The 17,776-nt window shown below is 42.2% G+C and overlaps 1 protein-coding gene across 1 annotated transcript in view; it reads left to right on the top strand.

Moving 5' to 3' along the window:
• Window positions 1-16,445, top strand: part of LOC138642948 (cytochrome P450 2D17-like) — an 83,750-nt gene extending 67,305 nt beyond the window's left edge. The window contains exons 6-9 of the mRNA XM_069731581.1: window positions 516-657; window positions 4,441-4,628; window positions 12,975-13,116; window positions 15,121-16,445. Of these exons, the coding sequence (XP_069587682.1) occupies window positions 516-657; window positions 4,441-4,628; window positions 12,975-13,116; window positions 15,121-15,299 (651 nt within the window). The 3' untranslated portion in view covers window positions 15,300-16,445. The remainder of the gene's footprint in view (window positions 1-515; window positions 658-4,440; window positions 4,629-12,974; window positions 13,117-15,120) is intronic.
• Window positions 16,446-17,776: the final 1,331 nt, after the last annotated feature.

The raw sequence follows: 17,776 nt of genomic DNA, 5'->3' as shown, positions 1-17,776 counted from the left end.
TCATATACTCGTATATTTTCTTTTGCTTACTGCAGCGCCATCACAGAAGGAAGGATAAGATTACATAGCGGCTATTCAAATCTATGGGTTGTTGGTGTAATTCATGACAGGTGCTCCAGAGCGAGAGATGCACTTTATACCCGTTCTCTTCTCTTGCATAAAGTAAGATCCTTAACAAGGTGACCCGGGTACAATGCCAACAAGTTCCATGGCAGTTTGTAAGGAAATGGATTATCTAATCCACACAACCTAATTAATTTCAATCTGAATCGTCCTGCCATCTGATTATTGTCCAGGACCTTTCAAAATGAAAGAGCTTACTAGTCACAAGTGTCCACTAGAGTGGGTAACAGTCTCTGCTCATTACTAAAATGTCACCAGTCATGTCAGTAAATGTATTATTAGTAGAAGGATTTTTATTGTTTTTTCTTTATATATGGCTTTATTTTGCAATAGCGAGAAGGCATCTTTGTCTCTGAGGTCTCCTATAATATCTATTGTTTCTGTGCACCCAGAATAAAGACAGTCCCACCAGCAATTTCACCGAAGAGACACTTCTCATGGTAATTGCAGATCTCTTTATAGCTGGAACAGATACTACATCTAACACTCTGCGCTGGTCTCTCTTGATGATGTTGCTTCATCCTCACATCCAGAGTAAGTGGTCAGTAGTCAATAGTCATTTTTTTGATGTGCGTATATCACCAAACGTGATTACACTTGTGTCTCATGACAGCCTTAACCACCATTCAACTTCTATATTCACAATGACCATTAGACCATTAGAACTGATCCAGCAGCAATGAGTTGGCAAAAGTTGTACAGGCACAACTTTTGTCTGTTGCCATCCAGACTAAGGAAGAGGAAAGGTGGAACATGACGGTCTTTGCTCATCAAGCAGGAGAGTGCATCTCCTTGGGACCACTGCGGGGTAGGTCTCAGTCAGAGCTCATTTGTGTTGACAGGATTAGGGGGACAGAGGTGGATCCTCTCACCCCTGCAAAGTAAGTGAAATAACATCTTACCTTTTGTGATACATATTTTCAGAAATAGTATCTGCTGTCCTTAATTTTTGTCTTTTCTGTAGCTAGAAAAATAAAAAATAAAGTTATGGCTCTTTGAAGGAATGGGGAAAAAAAACTAAAGCTCAAAAACGGAAAATCACAAGGTCATGAAGAAGTTAAATATTCATTTTCCACCTCCAGTAAGCAAACAACAGATCTGCTTCAAATGGGAGAAAAACAAATGGCTAATTAACGGATCCATTTTCCATAAATTTTATTGTTACAAAACGAATCCAGCTGAAATCCGTTTTTAAAAAATGGACAAATAAATAATGTCTGCGCAACTTATTTGCCAACAGATTGCTGCTGGATCCGTCCTGACGGACTATTGCTGGACATGTGAACAACATGGCATTAAAGGGTTACATAGTTTGGAGAGTGGGTTATCTGCGCAATATTTTTCCCTTTGCAGTTACTTTTATTAAACTATTAATACAACTTAATACAAAACTAGCTCAGATAATTCTCTGACAGCTCATGATGAAAAATGTAATCTCCCATGTATATAATATATACCTGCTGTATGTCATCTCCTCCTGTATATACTTATGTGTCATCTCCTCTTTTGTATAGTATATACCTATATGTCATCTCCTCCTGTATGTAGTATATACCTGTAAGTCATCTCCTCCTGTATATAGTATATACCTGTGCGTCATCTGCTCCTGTATATAGTATATACCTGTGTGTCATCTCCCCAGTATATAGTATGTACCTGTATGTCATCTCCTCCTGTATATAGTATATATCTGTGTGTCATCTCCTCCTGTATTAGACCTAGTTCACACGTTGTTTGGTCAGTATTTTTACCTCAGTATTTGTAAGCTAAATTGGCTGCCTGATAAATCCCCAGCCAACAGGAAGCCTTGGCAGTATATATTAGCTCACACATACACAGAATAGACAGGTCATGTGACTGACAGCTGCCGTATTTCCTATATGGTACATTTGTTGCTCTTGTAGTTTGTCTGCTTATTAATCAGATTTTTATTTTTGAAGGATACTACCAGACTTGTGTGTGTTTTAGGGCGAGTTTCATGTGTCAAGTTGTGTTTGTTGAGTTGCGTGTGGCGACATGCATGTAGCGACTTTTGTGAGATGAGTTTTGTGTGGCGACATGCGTGTAGCAACTTTTTGTGTGTCGAGTTGCATGTGACAGGTTATTGTAGAAAGTTGTGTGCAGCAAGTGTTGCGCATGGCGAGTTTTGCGCGTGGCGAGTTTTATGTGTGGTGCGTTTTGAGTATGTGCAAGTTTTGTGTGAGGCAACTTTTGCATGTGTTGCAACTTTTGTGCATGTGGCAATTATTCCGCGTGTGCAAGTTTTGCATGTGGCGAGTTTTCCATGAGGTGAGTTTTGCACTTGTGGCGAGTTTTGCGTGAGCCTACTTTTGTATGTTGCTAGTTTTGCATGTGGCCAATTTTTCGCGCGGCGAGTTTTGAGCGGCGACTTTTGTGTTTCAACTTTTATGTGGCGAGGTTGGTGTATGTGTGGTGAAATGTGTGCTGAGGGTGGTATATGTGTTCAAGCACGTGGTAGTGTGTGGTGCCTTTTGTGTGTGTGTTCATATCCCCGTGTGTGGTGAGTATCGCATGTCGGGGCCCCACCTTAGCAACTGTACGGTATATACTCTTTGGCGCCATCAAGTCCCCCTTGTTCACATCTGGCAGCTGTCAATTTGCCTCCAACACTTTTCCTTTCACTTTTTCCCCATTATGTAGATAGGGGCAAAATTGTTTGGTGAATTGGAACACGCGGGTTTAAAATTTCACCTCCCAACATAGCCTATGACACTCTCGGGGTCCAGACGTGTGACTGTGCAAAATTTAGTGGCTGTAGCTACGATGGTGCAGATACCAATCCCGGACATACTGTACACACATACACACACACATTCATCGTTATATATATGTATATATACATATATATATATATATATATATATGTATGTATATATACACTAGCTATTGAACCCGTTCTACGCCCGGGTGGCGAGCATTTATATTGGTATATGGTCTCCACCCTGGTATGTGCTGCTCCATCCTGCGCCCCCATCCTGACATGTGCTGCTCCCATCCTGCGTCCCCATCCTGTCATGTGCTGCTCCCATCCTGTGCCCCCGTTCTGTCATGTGCTGCCCTATTCTGTCATGTGCTGCTCCCATCCTGCGCCACCGTTCTTTAATTTGCTGCTCCCATCCATATGCCCCATACGCTGCTCCATAAAGGTTTATGGCCCCCATAAGATGCTCCATAGTATATGCCCCCGTACACTGCTCCATTATGGATTATGACCCCATAAGATGCTCCATAGTATATGCCCCCGTACACTGCTCCATAAAGGTTTATGGCCCCCATAAGATGCTCCATGGTATATGCCCCCATACACTGCTTATGGTTTATGGCCCCCATAAGATGCTCCATAGTGTATGCCCCGTACGCTGTTCCATAAAGGTTTATGGCCCCCATAAGATGCTCCATAGTATATGCCCCGTATGCTGCTGCAATATATATATAAAAAAAATACCATACTCACCTATGGTCGCTGGGCGCCGAGTGCTGGGGGGCCTGAGCAGGCAGGGACACCGGTGCGCTGTGGGGGTCAGGTGCCGGTATCGCCGCCAGCTCAGGCCCCCCAGCACTTACTATATTCACCTGGCCCCGTTCCACCGCTGCGCGCTGCCATCTTCCTGGTCTTCTGGCTGTGACTGGTCAGTCAGAGGGCGGCGCCGGCATGCATTAAGCGCGTCATCGCACCCTCTGAACTGAAGGTCACAGGCCGAGGACCGGGAAGATGGCGGCGCGCATCGGTGGAACGGGGCCAGGTGAATATAGCCGATACTTACCCTCCTGGCGGTCCCTGCTTCTCTGTTGGAGATCGCGGTGTGCGTTCAGTGTTTACGTACGCCGCGATCTCCTGGGAGCGTCACTCTGTGGGGTCCAGACTGCACCGGCGCTTGCGCAGTCTATAAAGGCTTCGGACAGAGTGACGCTCGCAGCGTTATATTATATATTTTTTTTTGTTTGTTTGAGATATATATATATATATATATATATATATATAGGTTAACAATGCATGGAAATCAACACCATTTTTATATATGTATATACATTTTCCAAGGGGACAATTTGAATACCATACAGTGACAGATGCCACTGTACGGTATCCATCACAGACATATTTTAAATGCACACATTAAGGAAGCTTCAGTAGTGTACCTGTCAATAAATATAAAGTTATTACTTAGGCTTTCGTAGTGGGAGGTCTGCAGAATGACCTAACAACCCTATGTTCCTCGTTCCCTGCTACCGGTAATATTGGCCAAATCCAAATAAAACTTAATAGTTTCTGTAATTTATTATTATTATATTTTGCAGAGAAGGTCCATGAAGAAATTGACCGTGTAATTGGCGCCGATAGAGTACCAACAATAGAAGATCAATCTAAAATGCCATATACCAGTGCAGTCATCCATGAAGTCCAGAGATATGGGAACATCTTGCCTATAGCTTTGCTCCATATGACTTACAGAAACACAAATATCCAAGGATTTGATATCCCCAAGGTTGAGTATTACGAGAGGAAAAATGTACAGTGAAAAGCTTTAATTAAGCATCCAATATTCCAGATAGGCTGATAATTCAACTGTTGTTATGTTGACTTCCGATATTAAGGGAACTACCAAAGGATTCATAATAACATGTTTAAAATAATGATTAAATATTGTTTTTTCTCTTTGGCGACACTCCCATCCTCTGCATTTTGCACTTGGTTTCATGTTAACTAGTTAGAATCCAGTTTATTTTCTTTAGCACAGCTGAAATCACCCAGCAACTGCCAGGGCGGAAGAACTCCGATCTTGCTCCGTTAATCCCTTACATGCCATGTTTATTATCGACCACAGCATCTAACTGGTTGGAAAGAGGGAGGAGGTCACATTAGTGGCAGCCCAGGATCATGGCTGGAGGAGGTTGTTTCGGCACCTGGGGGCCTAATAATATTCTTATTGGCCTGGGGGACAGACCATAGATTGCCTGTCACTATATTACTGACAGCTATTAACACCTTATTGTACAAAATATTCCATACTTGACAACAGTCTAATGGACAAAATAGAGTTATTTAAGCCAAGTTCTAGTAATCCTCTGTTCTGTCCCCAAACTGTTCCTATTTTCACTGTTGGGGGCTTGACCCAAGCCACTTTCCTGATGAAATTGCAGTTCCATGGATTTCTGGTCAAATTTGCTACTGTTGGTAAATATGGTATTTCAATTCATAGAATAAATCAATAAATTATGATATGCAGTCATATTAAACAACTAAAAAAATAATAATTTAAATAAAGTTTATGAAACAAACAAATTAAAAATACTAAGTAAACACAATATTTATAATGCTTGCTAAATGGCATTACAACTCCCCCCAAAGAAAAAGGTGGGATTGCTTTTTACTTGCATTTCAACACTCTCACAAAACTAAAAAAAAACAAATTAATAAATATTATGTATTTCAAAATGCTTTTAAAAGGTACTGTGTTACAATAATGGGCATGTAAAACATTTTTTTGGGGTGAACTTAATTGAACATAAAAACCTATACAAACTAACGATTACAGTAAACACAGAAATGGATACTGTGTGCTGCCCAGTTAATGTCGTAGTTTTAAGGCAACCTGTCACATTGCAGAACACTATTTACCTGCAGATATGTGGATAATAGTGTTAGAAAAGTCCCCAGTCGCCATACAGAAAGTGCAGCTCTCGTGAGAAAATTACATTTATATTCCTACTAGCAGCCGTCAGCTTTCAGTCATACTGTCGTGCCGCAGTGGCTTCAGTCACAGCGCAGTCTACAATGAGTGGCAGCTATAACCACGCCCCGACACTTTGACTGACAGCCATCTCTTCAGTGTGAGAGGTGACTGTAACCACACCAGTACACCTGCATGACTGAAAGCTGGTGGCTCCCAGGAGAACTGAAGTTAATTTTTTCTGGCTATGCGCTATCATTATGCAGCCTGGGACCTTTCTTACACCATTAACCCTATATCTTCATTTTAATAAAGTTATCTGACATGACAGGTTCTTTTTTTTTTTTTTTAGAAAGGCTGGAACGGCCTATTTTCTATATTTTTCCATATGTATCCAAAAATGAAAACATTAATACATATAACTTTGTCCTAAAAAATGAGCCCTATTGGATTAACATTATAAGGATTGTTCTCTTTCAATAAACTTCTGCTCTTTTTTACATGTAACGGAGCTCTACTTGTCTCTCCGGGTCTACAGCTGCATTTCCACCACTGTCCCGGTCTCTGTTCCGGTCTCTGTGTTTGGTTACACCACTACAGCCAATTACTGAGCTCAGCGGCTCTGCTGTCTACGTTGGCAGAGGTTTGTTGAAAGGCAACAAAGTCTTTTAACAGAACAATTGAAGCATTATTGGCCTCTGAGCGTAGCGACATGAAACTATTAAAAGTAAACCTCTGGTTCTTAATGTCCTCTTCTCACTCCTATGACTTGAACTCTGACTTTGGAGTTTCTGCGTGAACCGAAAGTCACTTTTACAATGTAAGTCTATGGAGTCTTAGAATGAGCGGACCTTGCAGCTGAGGAAGACTGTGATCGGTAAGTATTTTAGTGCAACTACGCTACATCACATCCATATTTAGAAAGGTTTATGCAAGTTTGAATAAAAACACTGAGCAAATAAAGTAAATGAATAAATAGGGCAAACCATACCACCTATAGTGACCAACAAAAAGAAAACGTGCTCAAAACGTAAATACCAATAACCTATGGGGGAGTTCTAGACATCCCTAACTGAGGCACCTGAATCTGCCCCTACCTGGCTACCTATCATAGGTTATTGGTATTTAAGTTTTGAGCACGTTTTCTTTTTGTTGGCCACTATAGGTGGTATGGTTTGCCTTGTTTTTAATTAATAAAAGTGTTTTTAGATATAGGGTAGGCATATGATTTTGACTTTTGTACCCTTAGTTCATATCTTCTTGAGTTCATGAAATGAATAAATAGTAATAGTACATGTAAATAAAATAGTGTGCTTTAGTTGACACTATTTTGATCAAAAGAGCATAAAAGCTACTAAGTCTAGTATCTCACTTCACGATGTGCCAGGAGACTCACCGTTTTGGGGTTGTGCATCTTCCCTATTTAGCTTTTCACATGTGTAACAGTCAGGTCTGCGTTCTTTTCTGTCCCATCTATTTTGAGACACATTTCTTTTGTTGAGTCTCTTTTAACCCTTTAGCGACCGCCGATACGCCTTTTAACGGCGGCCGCTAAGGGTACTTAAACCACAGCGCCGTTAATTAACGGCGCTGTGGAAAAAGTCAATAGCGCCCCCCACAGGCCGATTTTCTCCGGGGTCTCAGCTGCCGGGGGTAGCCGAGACCCCAGAGAACATGATTCGGGGGGTTTTTAACCCACCCCGCATTTGCGATCGCCGGTAATTAACCGTATACCGGCGATCGCAAAAAAAAAAACGCAATCTCTTTTTAATTTCTCTGTCCTCTGATGTGATCGCACATCGGAGGACAGAGAAAAGGGGTCCCAGGTGGCCCCCCAATACTCACCTAGCTCCCCCGATGCTCCTCGTGTCTCCCGGTGGGCGCCGCCATCTTCAAAATGGCGGGCGCATGCGCAGTGCGCCCGCCGGCCGGCACCGGGAGAATCTTTGGGGTCTCGGCTGCCGGGGGTAGCCGAGACCCCAAAGAGCATGATCGGGGTCGGTTTTACCGACCCCTGTTTTGCGATCGCCGGTAATTAACTGTTTACCGGCGACCGCAAAAAAAAAAATAAAAAAATAAAAAGTAAAGTGTAATTCTCTGTCCTCTGATGTGATCGCACATCAGAGGACAGAGAAATAGGGGGATTTGGGGACCCTACAATACTCACCTGTGTCCCTGGATCCTCTTGCTGCTCCTCCTGGTCGCCGGCAGAAGAACATGGCGGACGCATGCCCAGTGCGCCCGCCATCTGTCTCCATCTGCCGGCCGGCAGCAGAACAGCAGTTGGGGCTAAAATTAGGGTTAGGGTTAGGGTTAGGGGTAGGGTTAGGGTTAGGGCTAGGGTTAGGGTTAGGGGTAGGGTTAGGGGTAGGGTTAGGGGTAGGGTTAGGGGTAGGGTTAGGTTAGGGTTAGGGGTAGGGTTAGGGGTAGGGTTAGGGTTAGGGGTAGTGTTGGGGTAGGGTTAGGGGTAGGGTTAGGGGTAGGGTTAGGGGTAGGGTTAGGGGTAGGGTTAGGTTAGGGGTAGGGTTAGGGTTAGGGCTAGGGCTAGGGTTAGGGCTAGGGTTGGGGCTAAATTTAGGGTTAGGGTTGGGGCTAAATTTAGGGTTAGGCTTCTTTCACACTTACGTCGGTACGGGGCCGTCGCAATGCGTCGGCCCGACATACCGACGCACGTTGTGAAAATTGTGCACAACGTGGGCAGCAGCTGTAGTTTTTCAACGCATCCGCTGCCCAATCTATGTCCTGGGGAGGAGGGGGCGGAGTTATGGCTACACATGCGCGGTCAGAAATGGCGGATGCGACGTACAAAAAAAGTTTCATTGAACTTTTTTTGTGCCGACGGTCCGCCAAAACACAACTGATCCAGTGCACGACGGACGCGACGTGTGGCCATCCGTCACGATCCGTCGGCAGTACAAGTCTATGGGCAAAAAACGCATCCTGCGGGCACATTTGCAGGATCCGTTTCTTGTCCAAAACGACGGATTGCGACGGAATGCCAAACGACGCAAGTGTGAAAGTAGCCTTAGGGCTAGGGTTAGGGTTGGGGCTAAAGTTAGGGCTAGGGTTGGGGCTAAAGTTAGGGTTAGAGCTGGGATTAGGGTTAGGGTTTGGATTAGGGTTGGTATTAGGGTTAGGGTTGGCATTAGGGTTACGCTTGGGATTAGGGTTAGGTTTGGGATTAGTGTTAAGGTTAGGGTTGTGATTAGGGGTGTATTGGGATTAGGGTTAGGTTTGAGGTTAGGGTTGAGATTAGGATTAGGGGTGTGTTGGATTTAGGGTTTTGATTAGGGTTATGGTTAGGGTTGACATTAGGGTTGTTTTGGGGTAAGGGTTGTGATTATGGTTAGGGTTAGTGATTAGGATTATGGATCAGGTTGGGATTAGGGTTAGGGGTGTGTTGGGGTTAGGGTTGGAGCTAGAATTGGGGGGTTTCCACTGTTTAGGTACAACAGGGGGTCTCCAAACACGACAGCCAATTTTGCGCTCAAAAAGTCAAATGGTGCTCCCTCCCTTCTGAGCTCTGCCGTGCGCCCAAACAGAGGGTTACCCCCACATATGGGGCATCAGCGTACTCGGGATAAATTGGACAACAACTTTTGGGGTCCAATTTCTCTTGTTACCCTTGTGAAAATAAAAACTTGGGGGCTACAATATCTTTTTTGTGGAAAAAAAAATATTTTTTATTTTCACAACTCTGCATTCTAAACTTCTGTGAAGCACTTGGGCATTCAAAGTTCTCACCACACATCTAGATAAGTTCCTTGGGGGGTCTAGTTTCCAAAATGGGGTCACTTGTGGGGGGTTACTACAGTTTAGGTACATCAGGGGCTCTGCAATCGCAACATAATGCCCACAGACCATTCTATCAAAGTCTGCATTCCAAAAAGGCGCTCCTTCCTTTCCGAGCTCTGCCGTGCGCCCAAACAGTGGTTTACCCCCACATATGGCGCATCAGCATACTCGGGATAAATTGGACAACAACTATTGCAGTCCAATTTCTCCTGTTACCCTTGTGAAAATAAAAACTTGGGGGCTACAATATCTTTTTGTGGAAAAAAAAAATATTTTTTATTTTCACGACTCTGCATTCTAAACTTCTGTGAAGCACTCGGGCATTCAAAGTTCTCACCACACATCTAGGTAAGTTCCTTGGGGGGTCTAGTTTCCAAAATGGGGTCACTTGTGGGGGGTTACTACAGTTTAGGTACATCAGGGGCTCTGCAATCGCAACATAATGCCCACAGACCATTCTATCAAAGTCTGCATTCCAAAAAGGCGCTCCTTCCCTTCCGAGCTCTGCCGTGCGCCCAAACAGTGGTTTACCCCCACATATGGCGCATCAGCGTACTCGGGATAAATTGGACAACAAATATTGCAGTCCAATTTCTCCTGTTACCCTTGTGAAAATAAAAACTTGGGGGCTACAATATCTTTTTTGTGGAAAAAAAAAATATTTTTTATTTTCACGACTCTGCATTCTAAACTTCTGTGAAGCACTTGGGCATTCAAAGTTCTCACCACACATCTAGATAAGTTCCTTGGGGGGTCTAGTTTCCAAAATGGGGTCACTTGTGGGGGGTTACTACAGTTTAGGTACATCAGGGGCTCTGCAATCGCAACATAATGCCCACAGACCATTCTATCAAAGTCTGCATTCCAAAAAGGCGCTCCTTCCCTTCCGAGCTCTGCCGTGCGCCCAAACAGTGGGTTACCCCCACATATGGTGCATCAGCGTACTCGGGATAAATTGGACAACAACTATTGCAGTCCAATTTCTCCTGTTACCCTTGTGAAAATAAAAACTTGGGGGCTACAATATCTTTTTTGTGGAAAAAAATATATATTTGTTTTCACGACTCTGCATTCTAAACTTCTGTGAAGCACTTGGGCATTCAAAGTTCTCACCACACATCTAGATAAGTTCCTTGGGGGGTCTAGTTTCCAAAATGGGGTCACTTGTGGGGGGTTACTACAGTTTAGGTACATCAGGGGCTCTGCAATCGCAACATAATACCCGCAGACCATTCTATCAAAGTCTGCATTCCAAAAAGGCGCTCCTTCCCTTCCGAGCTCTGCCGTGCGCCCAAACAGTGGTTTACCCCCACATATGGGGTACCAGCATACTCAGGACAAATTGGACAACAACTTTTGGGGTCCAATTTCTCTTGTTACCCTTGTGAAAATAAAAACTTGGGGGCTACAATATCTTTTTTGTGGAAAAAAAAAAAAAATTTTATTTTCACGGCTCTGCATTAAAAACTTCTGTGAAGCACTTGGGCATTCAAGGTTCTCACCACACATCTAGATAAGTTCCATGGGGGGTCTAGTTTCCAAAACGGGGTCACTTGTGGGGGATTTCTACTGTTTAGGCACATCAGGGGCTCTCCAAACGCGACATGGCGTCCGATCTCAATTCCAGCGAATTCTACATTGAAAAAGTAAAACGGCACTCTTTCTCTTCCAAGCTCTGCGGTGCGCCCAAACAGTGGTTTACCCCCACATATTGGGTATCGACGTACTCAGGAGAAATTGCACAACAACTTTAGTGGTCTAATTTCTCCTGTTACCCTTGTGAAAATAAAAATTTGTGGGCAAAAAGATCATTTTTGTAGAAAAAAATGCAATTTTCTTTTCACGGCTCTACGTTATAAACTTCTGTGAAGCGCATGGGGGTTCAAAGTGCTCACCACACATCTAGATATGTTCCTTAAGGGGTCTAGTTTCCAAAATGGGGTCACTTGTGGGGTGTTTCCACTGTTTAGGCACATCAGAGGCTCTCCAAATGCGACATGGCGTCCAATCTCAATTCCAGCCAATTCTACATTGAAAAAGTAAAACGGCGCTCCTTTACTTCCAAGCTCTGCGGTGCGCCCAAACAGTGGTTTACCCTCACATATGGGGTATCGACGTATTCAGGAGAAATCGCACAACAACTTTTGTGGTCTAATTTTTCCTGTTACCCTTGTGAAAATAAGAATTTGTGGGCGAAATATCATTTTTGTGTAAACAAAAGCGATTTTTTATTTTCACGGCTCTACGTTATAAACTTCTGTGAAGCACTTGGGGGTTCAAAGTGCTCACCACACATCTAGATAAGTTCCTTAAGGGGTCTAGTTTCCAAAATGGTGTCACTTGAAGGGTTTCCACTGTTTAGGCACATCAGGGGCTCTCTAAACGTGACATGGCGTCCGATCTCAATTCCAGCCAATTCTGCATTGAAAAAGTCAAACGGCGCTCCTTCACTTCTAAGTTCTGCGGTGCGCCCAAAAAGTGGTTTACCCGCACATGTGGGGTATTGGCGTATTCAGGAGAAATTGAGTAACAAAATTTATGGGTACATTTCTGTTTTTACACTTGTGAAAATAAAAAAAATGGTTCTGAATTAAGATGTTTGCAAAAAAAAGTTAAATGTTCATTTTTTCCTTCCACATTGTTTCAGTTCCTGTGAAGCACGTAAAGGGTTAATAAACTTCTTGAATGTGGTTTTGAGAACCTTGAGGGGTGTAGTTTTTAGAATGGTGTCACACTTGGGTATTTTCTATCATATAGACCCCTAAAAATGACTTCAAATGTGATGTGGTCCCTAAAAAAAACTGGTGTTGTAAAAATGAGAAATTGCTGGTCAACTTTTAACCCTTATAACTCCCTAACAAAAAAAAATTTTGTTTCCAAAATTGTGCTGATGTAAAGTAGACATGTGGGAAATGTTATTTATTAACTATTTTTCGTGACATATCTCTCTGATTTAAGGGCATAAAAATACAAATTTTGAAAATTGCAAAATTTTAAAATTTTTTGCCATATTTCCGTTTTTTTCATAAATAATCGCAAGTAATATCGAAGAAATGTTACCACTAACATGAAGTACAATATGTCACGAAAAAACATTCTCAGAATCAGCGGAATCCATTGAAGCGTTCCAGAGTTATAACCTCATAAAGTGACAGTGGTCAGAATTGCAAAAATTGGCTCGGTCATTAAGTACCAAATTGGCTCTGTCACTAAGGGGTTAAGCTTAATCATATCCTGATTTCTTAGGATATGTCTGTACAACTAAATACGATCGTTTAACATTGTGTCTCCTGAAATTTCAGAACATAAGGCAAAAAAACAACTAATATTATAATAGTAGTACAAGTTTTATCTTTATCATTCTAGGGCACCACAATCATACCTAATTTGAATTCAGTCTTAAAGGATAAGAGCATTTGGAAGAAACCGTATCAATTTTACCCAGAACATTTCATGGATTCAGAAGGAAACTTTGTTAAGAATGAAACGTTCATTCCCTTTTCCGCAGGTAATGAATGAATTAATTAATTAATTAATAGCTACAGCTAAACTTTGTTTTGAGTTTGGTTGTGGTCAGAATTAATCTCTAATTACTCTAATTAGTTTTAGTCTCCAAACAGTTCTCATGTTTGGGGCTGTTCACATGACATTTTTATTCTTGACCCAGTAGTGCATACATCTGGTAAAGTTCCTAGCCGTTATGTTAAAAGGAGGTTGTGACCTATGTCAAATAATAAACCACATATCCAAACCCTTTCCACTTCCTGCCGCCTCCAACTCAAAAATATTTCACGGATCCGTACATTCCTAAACCAAGAATCTGCAAAAACCCTAGTCCATGCCCTCATCATCTCCCGCCTCGACTACTGTAACCTCCTGCCTTGTGGCCTCCCCTCTAACACTCTTGCACCCCTCCAATCTATTCTAAGCTCTGCTGCTTGACTAATCCACCTGTCCCCTCGCTATTCCCCAGCCTCTCCCCTCTGTCAATCCCTGCACTGGCTCCCCATCACCCAGAGACTCCATTACAAAAGCCTAACCATGACATACAAAGCCATCCACAACCTGTCTCCTCCATACATCTGTGACCTCATCTCCCGGTACTCTCCTGCACGCAACCTCCGATCCTCACAAGATCTCCTTCTCTACTCCCCTCTTATCTCCTCTTCCCACAATCGTATACAAGATTTCTCTCGTGCATCCCCCCTACTCTGGAACTCTCTTCCACAACATATCAGACTCTCTCCTACCATCGAAACCTTCAAAAAGAACCTGAAGACCTACCTCTTCCAACAAGCCTACAACCTGCAGTAACCACCGATTGACCAAACCGCTGCACGACCTGCTCTACCCTCACCTACTGTATCCTCACCCATCCCTTGTAGATTGTGAGCCCTCGCGGGCAGGGTCCTCTCTCCTCCTGTACCAGTTGTGACTTGTATTGTTCAAGATTATTGTACTTGTTTTATTATGTATACCCCTCCTCACATGTAAAGCGCCATGGAATAAATGGCGCTATAATAATAAATAATAATAGTGTTTTCCATAAAAAAACAACAGAAAAATAAAAGATTAATAAATATATATATATATATATATATATATATATATATATATATATATATATAATGTTGATAGGGCCTTAACGGTGATCTTCAAAAGTGTGGACTGGGTATACACATTTATTGGCTGTCGGACGAATGCTGCTTCTACTGATCGTTTGACTGACAGTCATCTCCACAAACTCTACAATATACAGAAGTGCTCATCATGCATGGGCAACAAGTCTTCCAACCATCAGTTGGCCAGAGCCCCTAGCATGGGCAACAAGTCTTCCAACCATCAGTTGGCCAGAGCCCCTATAAACATTGGACTGCCGAGCAGACCAGTCGGTATCGGAGGGTTCCACCAAAATTAGTTCATTGTGTAAGGGAGACCTTAAAAATTGCTGGGCTATCCTAAAGATGCACTAATGGGCTGCTGTGCTCCAGTGAGCTTCTTTGTCTTTACAGATACAGTAGTTCGTCCATATGCTCACCTGTGAATGGTGCTACCTTGATGCCTTTCAGGAGGCCACAGAAGTTCGACCTCCATCACATACTATACCATCCAAGTGTCCCTTTTTTCGATAGACCATAACTACTTACTCTGTTGCTCCAGAAACTGTCATCTTCATTACCTTATATTTGACATTACTTTGTACATTAATCCATTATTTGGCACAATTTGCATCATACAAATAAATTTAGATGATTTTTGAAATTAAAAAAATGAGCTTATAAAGGTGTCAAAAATGTCACACTTTGACTGTCCAAAAAGTTAAAAAGAATGTCACATCATCAATGTTTCTAAAACCACCTTTAATTCATAGGGTCTTTTATATAGTATGCGTGTAAGTCTTAAAACGTTTTCTGATGACATAATCAATGTTGTGGAATGGAAGCATTGTTGGTCCTCAGTATCTGGATTCTTAAGCTTTGGCTTTCCTCATATTTCTCTCATTTATGTTTAGGCCGCAGAATATGTGTGGGAGAGCAGCTGGCGAGAATGAATCTCTTCATCTTCTTTACAACTCTTCTGCAACGTTTCAAATTCCGCATTCCAGATGATCAGCCATCTCCCAGACATGATCCTGTGTTTTTCATCAGCTACTACCCTAATCCCTTCCAAGTCTGCTGTTCGGAACGTTAGTACTGAACGGACAGATACACTATACTCAATAATAATTTTTTGAAATAAATCTTTTTATAAACTTTGAACAATGTTCTTACAAAATGAATGTCAATCAAATCATTATCTATTCAGTTTACACCAATATTAAAATGAATGACAATGTATTTCACCCACCAAAAATGTAATTGCAGATTAATGGCCCTTATGAATAAAACTTTACCAAAAAGTCAGTGTACCAATCAATCAGATAGCAAATTTCATTTTTTTCTTTTTTTTAAAAAAAAAAACTTGGTAACACCAGCACATATTTATACATGATAGGAATAGTCTGTAGAATTTTGTAGACTACAATTTAACGATTTAAGGCCCCCATACACATTTGATTTAAAGTGGATCAAACCCAATGTTTTTTATTGGATCTCTCGACCATTCAATATTTAGGCCTTGTTCAACCATGCATTTTACTGTGGAAAAAAACACAGTATTTTTAAAAATCTAATTCACTTAGCTGGTATTGTAAACCTCATGCACATTCTGCTTATTGTTTCCTTGCAGATTTGAACCTTCAAGGTGTTTTTTTTTTTATTTTGGTCTGGGCATTTTACCCAGCGTTTTTCCTGTCAACACTCTTTTTTGCACCAGAAAAATCTGTTCCAAATACAAAATGTGTGCACATACCCTTAATCGTGCCTCCCAACCGATAAAGTCAAGAATGGACAGACACAGGCTAATGAATTTCAAGGGCTGATACCTTAAGTTCAGTACTTATCATCTTTACATTGTGTACGGATTGGTGGAACCTGTGCAAAGTCATAGCCATGGCCGAAAGTGTTGGCACCCTTTAAATTGTTCCAGAAAATGAAGTATTTCTCCCAGAAAATTATTGCAATTGCACATGTTTTGTTATATACATGTTTATGACCATTGTGTGCATTGGAACAACACAAAAAAATACAAAAAAAGGCAATTTGTACATAATTTCACCTACAATCCCAAAAATGGGCCAGACAAAATTGTTTGCAACCTTTCAAAATTGTGGGTGGGGTAATCAACTTTGTTTCAAGCATGTCATGCTCATTCAAACTCACCTGTGGCAAGTAACAGGTGTGGGCAATATGAAAATCACACCTGAAACCAAATAAAAACCAAATAAAAAGTTGACTCAATGATTGCACTGTGTGTCTGTGTGTGCCCCACTAAGCATGAAGTACAGAAAGAGGAAAAGAGAATTATCTGAGGACTGGAGAACAAAAATTGTTGAACAATATCAACAATAACAAGGTTACAAGTCCATGTCCGGAGATCTTGATGTTCCTGTGTTCATGGTGCGCAACGTAATCAAGAAGTTTGCAACCTATGGCACTGCAGCTAATCTCCCTGGACATAGACAGCAGAGAAAAATTGATGAAAGAATGCAATGCAGGCTAGTCCGGATGGTGGATAAGCAGCCCTCATCAAGTTCCAAAGAAATTCAAGCTGTCCTGCAGACTCAGAGTGCATTAGTGTCAGTGCGGACTATCCATCGACATTAAAATGAAATAAAATGCTATGGCAGAAGATGCAGGAGGACCCTGCTTCTGACACAGAGACATAAAAGAGGTAGACTGCAGTTTGCCAAAGTGTATTTGTGGAGACACAGGGTCAGTGGGTGCTCTCGTCCCCTGGCCCAGCTGTCTTTAGAAAGACTGCATCGACCATGGCTCATACAACTGAATGTGCGTAGTTTTTCCTCCTCTGTTTGGGAATGCCAACAAACTGTCTAGCATGGACAATGTATGTAATCAAGATATCAGCAAACATGATTGTTCAGTGGCCATGCATTACTGTTTTGCAAAGATAACAGAAAATAAACCATAGGAGATAATATTAGAAGTAAATATTCATCCTACAAGAAGAGTCAATACTTCAGACAACAGTTTATTTGGAAGGAAAGTGTGGGGTGCCTCTTATGGTCCAAATGTAACATGTGGGGAGGGGGGGGCAGCAGCGGAATGGGATCGCACTGGGATCCCACTCACAGAAGGCAGGAAAATGTCCCCGCTGCAAGAATCGTGCTGGGGAAACCAAGAGGTCCCGATGCTTAACCCTGCTGTTCTGTTGGTCAAAAATGACCGACTTTGAACTTCAATATTCTTTAAAATATTCAAGATGCGGCTCTGAAACCCGTGGCCGACCGACCCATCCTCATTTAAGTCAATCAACCACAAGTTTCAGAACCGCATCTTGAACACCCCAAAAAATACCAAAGTTCAAAATAGGTCTCCCCAGACCGAACAGAACAGCAGGGTTAAAGTGAAGGAATGTTCATTAGCAGCTTCCCCGCCCACCAGCCAGTGCCAAGCAGTAAGAAGGGAACATAAAATGAATATTCCTTCACTTAAACAGCTGACACACATGGTTTCCCCAGCGCTGGATTCCTGCAGCGGCTGGGGAGATCGTGTGTCCGCCCGTGGAGGAGGGGGCAGGAGCAGGGTGCCAGAGGAGGGAGGGATGCA

The sequence above is a fragment of the Ranitomeya imitator genome, chromosome 6, assembly GCF_032444005.1.
Source record: "Ranitomeya imitator isolate aRanImi1 chromosome 6, aRanImi1.pri, whole genome shotgun sequence".
Taxonomy (NCBI): Eukaryota; Metazoa; Chordata; class Amphibia; order Anura; family Dendrobatidae; genus Ranitomeya; species Ranitomeya imitator.
This window is presented reverse-complemented; position numbering and strand designations above follow the sequence as displayed.